The following is a 10,955-nucleotide window of genomic DNA, read 5'->3' on the forward strand; positions in this document are numbered from 1 at the left end:
TTGGAGTTACAGTGTTTGTCTTCCCAAGTAACCGCATGCGTGATGGAGCCCTGCTTTCCTGGAGGGGGCTGAACATCTGCCTGCCCATGGGGAGTGGTGAATGGATTCCTTGTTTTGCTTTGCTTGCACATGTGGCTTTTCCTTTACCTATTAAACCATCTCTATCTCAACCCACAAGATTTCTCATTTTTACCCATCTGATTCTCTCCCCCATCCCACCAGGGGGGAGTGAGCGGGCGGCTGAGTGGGGCTTATGTGCCAGCTGGGGTTAAACCACGATAGTAACAAAACTGTTGTGATCTTAAAATGCAAAGGATACTTGTTGCTGGTGTTGGAAACAGAAGCAATAGGAATTTTTTTGCAGGTTTCTCACAATTTTGTTTTCCAAAGGAAAGTTATTAAGTTTTTTGAACAAAAATGAGCAGATTTTGTCTGGCTCCTGTTAGAAGAGAGAATGACTTTTTGACTCCAGTGGCATTTCCACATGGGTTACTGCAATGTGCAGTGCAGACCCTCCAGAAGCCCTGGCTGCAGAAGGCGAGTTTAAAATCTGGGCTGGCTGGTAAGCGCAGAGATAGCTGGGGTTAAACGAGAAGGATTTACATTAGGAAGGATGAAGTCATTATTATTTTTTCTAATCATGCCCTTGTAACATCTATATTCAACATCTGAAATGCAGCATTTGTATTTTAACCTTTGGAACTTGGTGTGTATATAGGTTTATCTGTCTGAATAAAAATGTAGCCTTTCTTGGATGACAGGAGGATACGAGTGTTTTGAACAGTATCCTTATACAGATCCCTGCTTTCGGTGACCAGCAGAACATACGGATGATTAGTCTTCTTGAATAGATCCTGTTGCAGAGTCCCTGGCTTGACCTGAAAAGGACAAAAGGAACAACCCCACAGAGTCAGATATGAATCTGGTAACTTCAGAGCCACACAGCTGAGGACCAAAACCAGCTTAAATATTTTTATTAACACCATTCAACAGAAGATATTAAATTATATCTTTATTACTGAATGTTATATCTTTCTTATGGGGTGAATATTTCAACTAGAAATATATCTAATCCCCCATTTTCCACCATAGAAATATATATTCCAGTGGCAATAACTCAAGCCCAGTGACTTTTCTTCAGTCTACACGCATGTTAAATTCCAGTTACCATGTCATTTGGTAGCTGTAGCAGCATCCTATAATCTTTCATTTGCTAAAAACTTTGCTATGAGATTAGAGCTTTATCTCATGCAGGTTAATACGATGTTTCTAAACATCATGCTCAAGGGGAACCTGATTTGAAAGCTCAGCTTTTAGCTTTGGGAGAAATCAATCAGAACTAAAAATTGAGTCTTGCTGTGTGCTGTTTTCCAAACGAAGAGCCCAAACTAGTACTCCTGGACTAAATGCTGCCAGACTTCAAAGAATCATGTCAGAAGCAAATGGGGCAAAGCAGGATGTAAAGAAGAATTAATCAACTTACAGGTTTGCAGAAACATCATGGGATTTGGTCTGAGAGACTGCACATTTTTAAAGGTTTCTCCTGTTTTGTAAAAATGGCCAGTATGCCCAAAGGCATGAATGCAGTCTTAGTTCAAGTGGTGCAGAACAACAAACACTGATAAAACTAAATTTTTAAATTTAATTCCATCACTGATCTACAGTGATCAAAAGGTCTTTAATCACCATGTGACAAAATCTTGAGCTTGCTTGTCGGGCACAAAAGAGCACTCACAATCACCACTGAAATTATATTAGGCATTATTTTATTAGCTGGTTGGGTGAATAGGGTGTTGCTGTCACTGGAACTGGTGTTTTGTCATCTGTCTCTAGGGATCAGTGTTGTCTCTGTTCTTACATATTCCTAGTACAGATTATGTGTTTTTTATCACCAGGTTAAAACATTTACATCACTATGATGGTAGACTCACCATTACTTTTTTAATTTCCTGGTAGTTATTATGTTGGTTAAGGTTAAAGATGATCCGCTCTGATAGGAGCTGATTTTTTGTCTCATCTTTGAAGTATGCAGTAACTTGCACAGGGCTCTGTGCTCCATGGACTTGAACTGTTATTGTCTCATGTATGCCCACATGCACCACATTTGGGGCAGTAATAAGAAATCTAAAACAACACAGAAACAGATTGTCCAGTACGTAGGGTGATTTTTTCATAATACAAGAATGTCCAACTAATACAATCTTTAAAGAAAAAAACAGACTCTCACAGAGTATTTGAGCTTGGGGCTTATGGAGACCACCTAGTCCATCTAGGAAGAAGTTAGTCAGAGTAGAGGTTAAAAGAAGACAGTTTCTCTCTGACTGATCCCCAAATTCTGGACCATCACATTTAAATCCTACAAAAGATCAGTCTCTATAGACAGGAGAGAAAAAAACCTGCGATATGTCCCAGGGACTGCCAATACCATTTATAACCTCATTTAACTGAGAGAAAGTTCTATAAACTCAACTTCCTGGAAACAAAAATAGGCCATGCATTAAGAGACAGTGAATAGATATTCATAAATACGTATTTGATATTATAAAGTCATATCTTCATGTACTAGCACCTACATTATGCCAACTTATGCTTTAATATATCAGAAGGTCACCATCACTGGAAGTATTCAAAAAATGTGTGGATGTGGCACTTCAGGACATGGTTTAGTGGGCATGGTGGTGTTGGATTGATGGTTGGACTTGATCTTAAAGGTCTTTTCCAACCTTACTGATTCTGTGATTCTGTGATTCTGTGAGGTATCAATTTCCTATATAACCGTATGTATGGAGTTTCAAGTAGCTGATCTTCATTCAAATGTCACTGTTTCTGAAATGCTGGTAATGAGAGATCGTGGAAGGTGAGACCACAGCCCTGAGAAAGGGCTGAGTGGGAGGATAAACTGATTGTGATTTAGTTTTTTCTCTTATTCCCTTCTTATATATTCTTATTTTTCTTAAATATTCTTATTTTTCTCTTTATTCCCTTCCCTTTATTCCTAGCTCTGCTCTGGTGCTTCTTGGTAATTAATTTCATGACCTTTAAAATGTAGATCATAATTCTTGCCCTCTTTTTAATCAAGTATCTTTTATGATATCAGGGAATGATGTGAAGAGCTATGTCTTCATGATACAATGGCACAAACACAACAGTTCTGAGCTCAAGAAAGATGCTTTTGGAAAATGATTATTCTGCAGAAGACCTCTAAAATGAAAGGTGAATGATTTTACCATTATCAAGAATGGGTTGTCTGAACTTTCTCTTTTTTTACTTCTTTTTTTTTTTAATGTTTCTTCTTTCTTAAATTTATAAAAAGGAAGGTGGGATATAGAAAGAAGGGAATCAAACTGATTTGTTTTTTCAAATGAAACTCAAATTTACTTCCTTCTTTTCTGATAATAATCATGCTTTACTGTGAAAACAGAATAAAAATCATCTCTCTCCTTCCATATGACTAGTGAAATGCATCATAGGTGGCCTGAGTCTTCACATAAACATAAGGATCTTGGAAAGAAAAACAGAACAGCCTTCAATAAACATTAAAGCATTTTATCATTTGTACCGATACATTTGTGAAAATATTTTCTAATGTTTCTAGTTTACAATGAATTATGAAACTTTCAGTTACATCTAACCTCATTTAATGCTTGATCCTGATCTTTATTGTTTTAATTTATCTAATTGTCTTCTCTAATTCACTAGTCAGAATTGGCATCTATATGCATTCAAATGCTTGAATGTTGAAAAGAAAGTTTTCATTTTCATCTGTGTTCATTGTATTTTCTCAATGGCATTGAAGGGGTTTTAGTCAAAAACATCACTGCATCACCAACTCAGAGTTATTTGCTCTAGCAAAAGGTGACACAAGACCTGTCTTCACATATGGAAAAAAGAATGTAATGCTTGCTCTCTGGCGTAGCCTACAGAAATTTAGGGTCTTCTTTTTACAGCGATGTAGTTAGTTGTTTAAGAGTTTATCTATGCAATAGCTCAGACAGACATGGTCACAAGCCTACACTGCCCATACACTGCCCCCACCTCAGCTAGCCAGACACAAGCCGGATCTGGTCTCGAAGCATCATGATGATATATTTTCCTGACATAATGCTAAGTTTCATATACCTAATACATGCATCACCTTGTGTTTCCTCATCCAATTACTTCAGAAAAAAACTACCTTAGTCCCCATGTCCACTAAGGTTTTATCACAGATGACAAAGCCTTTACTGAAGATGAAGTGTGCCTCAGGATGCACCATAGCTACCCCAGTATCAAGTTTCTGTAGGGCTGTAATTTTCATGCTGATGTGGACACTGGAGGTCAACACCAGACTGCAGGCAGGAGTCTGCACCTGGGTAAAACCTCAGAAGAAGAGAAATAAGTATTTGGGGCTGCAGATCCTCAAAGGTGAGCTGACATGGAAGGGGAGGAGGGTTTGACCTGACTGCCCAGGTATCTCATCAAAGCTCTTCTCTAGCTATGGCAAGTACCTGAACACACTTGATCCTGGTGGGAACAAAGCAAGAGTCTCTTCTCCTGTACTTCTGCCTTACAGATAAAGGTCAATTTGAAGGACCTTTAACATGGTCCATAAGTTTTCTCAGAGAGTTACATCTATTTCCCAAATCCAGGAATTTGTCCAGCTAGAAGAACCAATATCAACATATGTTAATCTCCACTAAAATAGAGGATAAGTACATAAAAATCCTGAAGCTCTCTCAAATGCGAAACCTTTGCTTTCTGCAATGTGTCAGTTGCAGAAGTCAATTACAAAAAAGAGAGTTATTCTTTCCCAAGATCTTCCAACCTGGTAAATGTCATAAACTAAAGATGAGCAAGCAGCTATAACATGCTTTAGTAGGACATTTTTAATTATTCGTTACTGAATGGAGATCTCTCCCTTTAAAAGTGCCTTAAAAAGGCAGTTTTAAACTTTTTACTTTTTACCTATTTAATGTTACACAGATTTTAAGTGGTCCAAGAAACAGACTTTGTTAATTCTCTATCGAGACTATTAACATTTCCTACTTTCTCTTTCAAGGGATTTTTTAGGAGTGAAGAATTAATAATAAAATGTACTTACGAAGGTTCTTGCTGTGTATTGGACAACAGCGAACAAAAGCTCATCAAAAATACCAGCCTTTCCATTGGAAAACTCTACAACATCTGCAAAACAGAAATATCAAACAGCCACTGTCAATCTACCCTTGAGGTGTAGGTTGTAAGATATGGGTTGATGACACATTGCAGCAAAGAACATTACCTATCCTGGTTATTTATTAATAACTTGCAAAACTGTGCAACCAATAATGATGGACCTGCTAGTAATGCACAAATTAATAGCCTGGGGAGAGACATTCTGGGCTAAGACACAATTTTACATTTGATTATTCATTCATTCTCTTCCCGGCTTCAATATTTTCACATTATAGCAACTAAAAGTCATGTGCAGAGAGAACTTTTCACAAATACTGCAAAGGCAATCGGGAAATCAAACAAAACACCATGGCTAAAAGAGTGGCTGTAAAGCATTTCTAAATGGGGACAAATGCAAGTTCCAGGTCCTTTCTGCGTGCTGTTACTTAACTCCAGGCATTTCTGCGGTCCAGCAAATGTGAGAGAAAGCTCCTTCTGGTTTAGATAACACCAAAGGAGCTGCGCTGGAAATTGTACAACTCAGTCCCAATCTGTTGTACAACTCAGTCCCAATCTGTAGTGCTTGAAGGCATTCATCTGCTTTGACTTCAGTGGAAATAAAATGAACGTCTCTCTCTGAGCTACTCAGCCCAATTTTCCTTTATAGTCAAGACAGAGGGCTTTTCCAGCGGGTAATTAGTGTCATCTTAGTATAAGCACAGAAGATGACTCATCAGTTGAAGGCATTCCAGACTGCAGGAAACACACGCAATATTTTAAAAGGCAGAATACTCAAAAACGGGGGAAAACATATGCCTGAGGAATAACTATTTGTGCAGGAACCAGCTTTGATTAAAGGCAAATGAAAGAAAAAACAGAAACTCACATCAGGTCTCATTTCTGCAAGCCTTAATAGATTGTTGTCTCCCAAACGTAATTCTGTTGACTCATGAGAATGGAAAAATGCCCATCTGATTTACAGGCAGGTCAAATCCCGGAAACGATCACATGGCTGCCCACAAGTTCTGGGCATAAACTGCCCTTTAATACACTACATTTGAGTCTGTGTCTTTAATTATTAGCCATGGATGCCTTAGGTCAGCACTCCGTTATTTGTAAGGCGGATTCATGCTCACAGCAAGGGCTCACTGTCCACAGTCATGTTGCATTGTGAGGGTGAAGGGACCTTCACCTCACCCCACCCCTTGCCTAAAAGACATCCCCTGCCATGTTCTTCAGATGCAAGCAGCTCCAGAGTTGCTTCAAGACAAGGAGGTAGGGGAAGAGAAGAAGGTTACACCTTACAGGTGTCAACAAAATAGTTCACTATTTTACATTGTGTCACAAGCATGGTAGCTCCCTCTGAGACAAAAACAGATGGATAGCAAGTACTTTCTGTCCATTGTTGGTCACAGAAAGTACCAGCAGCAACAACAACAAGATTGTTTCTGGCTTCAAACTCACATCAGCAAAAGCTAAGTTTTGTCTCCACTAGGCATAAGGTTTTTCCAAGAGACAGCCTTCACCCTTCCTCTTCTGGCTTCCATTCTCACTTCAGCTGTCAGTCAGGAGGGAGAAGGTGAGCAAAGGTACTTGTGGATCCTCAGGATCCAAATCCATGCTCTTTGGGAGATGTTTACAGGAGATCAGAAATGGGAACTGTTAAGACCAAAATTATTTTCCCTCTGCAGTTATGCACTGACAAAATAGATATATTTCCATGCCAAAATGACATCATTTTCTCAGGACTTCTGGCCCCTCAAACCCAGGCTGGGTGGTGAGGAAGAGTGGAGATTTCCACCATGAGGCTGGTCTGTGCTCAGGACAAAGACAAAGGTTTTGTAGAAGAAGTAGTTTGCTTGGGAACAGGGCTTATGCTCTCCCTGGGGGGCAGAAAAGGCTTGTTAAACTTGCAGCTGCTAAAGTAAGGACTTCTCACTCTTGCATGAACAAAAAGAAGATAATGGGGGAAGTTAATTAAGAGCAGCAGTAGCTGTGGAGCATGCTAAGGCTCCTGCCATTTTCAGAGACAATTCCACTGCTAGGTCTTACATGGCTGCCATCCAAGGTTGGGGCTGATGCAACCACTGAGCAACCTCAGTCACTAAAACAGAACAAGAAATGAGTATGAACGGGTCCTTTATTTTTGCTCCAGACAAATAAAAAATAAGGAAAAAAAAAAATCAACATCTGTAAGGTCAATGCCCGTTCTTGAGAAACACACACAGAGTTCTCCCAGCTGAAAAGTCAACAATTTGCAGAAGACTGCAACACAAGCAGCATGGATTTCCTACTCCTGAAGTCAGAGGAAAGGCAACTCTGCACTGTGGGGTCACACCGAAATCTCGCTGTTGTGCCAGTCCTTATCAGAGGGGAGGAGAGGGGCTTTCCATTGTCCAGGCTGGCTTGTTTGTCAGGGGACCGAGGTCTGTTTGTACAGCTATACAAATAGCAGCTATGAACTCACAGTAAGACTTTTTCACAGGTAGCTGTTTAAAGGGGACCTTGCAAAAGCCATTTTTTGCTTTCACTTGTTTTTAATTGGATTTGCACACTTTGGTTCCTTGTGAAATATGAAATATATGCGTGTACATAACAGCTGTCCTTAGCAATACGTTGCATAACCATTTTATATTTGAATGTAAGGAGGTGTTCTGGCTATTAATGAAGGTGTTTATTCTCCAAAATATAAACCAGTAACTGTAATTAAATGGGGATTTTTCTCACTGTCTCTCACAAACACAAAAGAGCAAGTGTATACATGACCATTTATATAAATAGACTTAAAATTCTTTGTCCTTTGTTTTTCTGTCTTTGGGTTTGTATAAAGTGATCGTTGCACTGGTTCTCTAGTATCGCAGATTTTTCAGATGGGCTGAGGTTGTGATTTCTACTATAATGCAAAATATTTCAGTCCAAAGACACATTGAAATGAAATGAAATGAAATGAAATGAAATGAAATGAAATGAAATGAAATGAAATGAAGAAATGAAATAAAAAAAAATTCTCAATTGAAGGTCTCCAGCACATGCATGAAAGACAGAACACAGAAAACTCACCCTAAAATAATTTATGCACCTGTTTTTTTTTCTCAAGGCAAAGTCCTTTCCTATTTACTCATCAGCCACTTTTCACCAGGTACACTATTGATCCTTCAGATTGACCCACAGTCCAGTATAGCCTGTGGAAAACACAGTCTGGGATTGATATATGTGTAAGGAGGAACTAGTGAACCCTGAACTCAGGGAGACAGACTTGCTTTATTTTGAATATGTGCTACCCCTCCTTTCAGTAGCTGCGTTTGAACTTTGTAGGCTTTCACAGTGTTCTGAGCACCAGCAGTAGCTTTTGTTCTTTGGCTTCAAGTGCTTCCAAAAGGCTTTTCCCCTTAATCTGCCCAAATACTAACAAGACCAAACTCTTCTTTCACTTTCCTCCTGCACTCTTTCACCTCTGCCTGGCAGAAGGGTACAAAGGGACAGCTTCACAAAGCACATTGTACAAATAAGCACCGCGGTGATATCCTTTTTGCCAAGTTACGGGGAATTGTGACAAACACAAAAGGCAATATTTCACTTCTGACATTTCAGAAAATTAGATTTGAAATCCTTTTTTAACAGCAGACCATGAAGTTTGGGTCTAATTTGAAAAGTTCCTCTTAACAGCAGGATAAGTTCTCTTTAGCATCAGTGTAAATTGAAAATGTAAATTCAAACTATACTTTTTTCCTTTACAATAATCTAGGTCATGAAATAAAAAGTTAATCTAGGCTCTAGTTGCTTTTGCCATGAAAAATGTTCCTTTTTGTCTGTATTTTCTTTAAATGTTCGGCATTTAGTGCTCCTAAGTGTATTTGCTGAAAAAAAAAATTCTATTTAAAGGAGGAAAACCAATATATCCATGTCTTTGCTCTCACTGAGGAGCCTGGATTTTGGGGGGATTAAGCAACCAGGCTGAACTTTTTCTCATGGGTTCCTCCCTCATTTTTTCTATAGGTAGGCTCAATTCTGTGATTTTTCTTAACATAGTGTCAAAAAAAAAATTAGGATTTGTGAAAAATATACAAACCCAGCACTGTTTCTGGGAATTTAATATCTTGCAAAAGTGACCTAAGACAGTATGGTTTTTTTGTGTCAAGCAATAACTGCATTGTACTACTGACATAATATTTTACCCTACTGTAATAATGCATCTTGGTTTTTTGGTCAACTACCTTTTCCAGAATCTCAGAGCTTTTGGCACCTTTAAGAAATGTAGGTCAAATTTAATAAACATACCAACTAGAGCCTTGCCGAGAGAAAAAGCCACCGAACGGGTAATGGCCAGGATGGGAGGAGATGCCTGAGCATGCAGGTGTCTCTCTCACCCCAGGTGAAAGAAAAGAACTGCTGGAAATGAGGAAGAAAACAACTTGGCCTAAATCGTACAGGGTATTTGGGGTACTGCCATTGCATCCAAACATCCTGACACTCTATCTAGAGTCTTATTCTTAAATCTATCCTTTGTGATTTTTTTTCTTTTCTTTCAATTTCATTATAGAAACCAAAGACAACCCAATTTTTTCTCGTTACCAACTGTAACAAACACACATTGCCTACAAAAATTAACATATTTGAAAATATTTTTATCTTTCCCAACTTCTCCATTCTTCTGGACTGTAACAAGCATAATTGTCTCATTAGGACATTCCTCTCCTTTTCATGGGAGCGACAGATAAGAATAAGTTAAAAAAACAAAAGGCATCTTGAACATATCCGAGGCAAAAGCTAAAGTTTTAACTAGCAGAGAAGAACCTTTTCTTCTAACAATAAGACAAGTTATAAGATAATGTGCAATAAAGGTTGCACATCCAGTTCTGTGGATTTGGGAGCAAATCATGAAATCAAGGAAAACCAGCCTTTTATGCAGGCAAAATTTAGAGAAGTAATTTATAACTACTACTGACCCTCATTCCTTGCATTTCCTAACTTGCTAAATGGAGATACTCTGACGTTTCAGACAATTGCCCAATTATACTAAAAAGTGTTTCACAGACAAAAGGAGAAAAAAAATCACGTACCATGTACACCCACAGCTAGCCATGTGCCCATCTACCACTGGCAGCTTTCCTTGTTCTGATCTGCAAATTAAATCTAAAACATTCACTTCACCCAGTAACTCAGAGAAACATGACACAAGAAAGCTTTTCCTCTCCCAAGCCTGGGAGAAGGCTCTGCTCCGACCTCCATCGTGCTCAAGCAAGTTTAGGTCAGCTCCACTGGCAGATCAGAAGCTGTCCTAATTTTTTTGATCCCTTGGTTTTAATGTTCAAGGACAAAATCCAAAGAGAAAGGGGGAAAGAGACAGGATGTGAGTGTCAGGAGAGTTTTGTTTTTATTGTAGAGGAGAAGCTGCTCAGTTACACCACGTTTCAGTGCCAGGAGCTGGCAGTACCTCCCCAGGAGCATCTGCTCTCCTGTTTAGAGGAGTAAAATCAAGATGACTTTGGTAGCAGCTCAGTGGGACAGTTATTCAGGTAACATATGCCAATCTCTTTGTATTGCAGAAATTTAGCCATGGAGCTCTGGCCCTTTGCAGCCATCAGATTTTTGGGCAGCTATTTGGATGAACAATGTGCCTCTTTGTACTGTCAGGCATAGATACCACACCCATACCATCCCCATACCTTCCCATACTGTCCCCATCCGCGACACCGCGAGCGCAGCAGGAATCTTCCTTTGTGTTAACCCAATTTTGCAGAAAACTGCCTCCAGAAAAATGATACGAAAGAAAACAACCCAGCTGCCCGCTCAGTGGCTTTGGAGCAGACGGGAATATTGAT

The 10,955-nt window shown here is 39.2% G+C and overlaps 1 protein-coding gene across 1 annotated transcript in view; it reads right to left on the reverse strand.

The window, feature by feature from the left end:
* LOC104624650 (complement C4-like) overlaps window positions 1-5,223 on the reverse strand; it is a 51,436-nt gene extending 46,213 nt beyond the window's left edge. Inside the window, exons 1-3 of the mRNA XM_010292081.1 lie at window positions 5,081-5,223; window positions 1,932-2,124; window positions 695-878 (exon numbers count right to left, since the gene is read on the reverse strand). Of these exons, the coding sequence (XP_010290383.1) occupies window positions 695-878; window positions 1,932-2,124; window positions 5,081-5,145 (442 nt within the window). The 5' untranslated portion in view covers window positions 5,146-5,223. The remainder of the gene's footprint in view (window positions 1-694; window positions 879-1,931; window positions 2,125-5,080) is intronic.
* Between the last annotated feature and the right edge of the window lie 5,732 nt (window positions 5,224-10,955).

This window comes from Phaethon lepturus, unplaced genomic scaffold, assembly GCF_000687285.1.
Source record: "Phaethon lepturus isolate BGI_N335 unplaced genomic scaffold, ASM68728v1 scaffold128, whole genome shotgun sequence".
Taxonomy (NCBI): Eukaryota; Metazoa; Chordata; class Aves; order Phaethontiformes; family Phaethontidae; genus Phaethon; species Phaethon lepturus.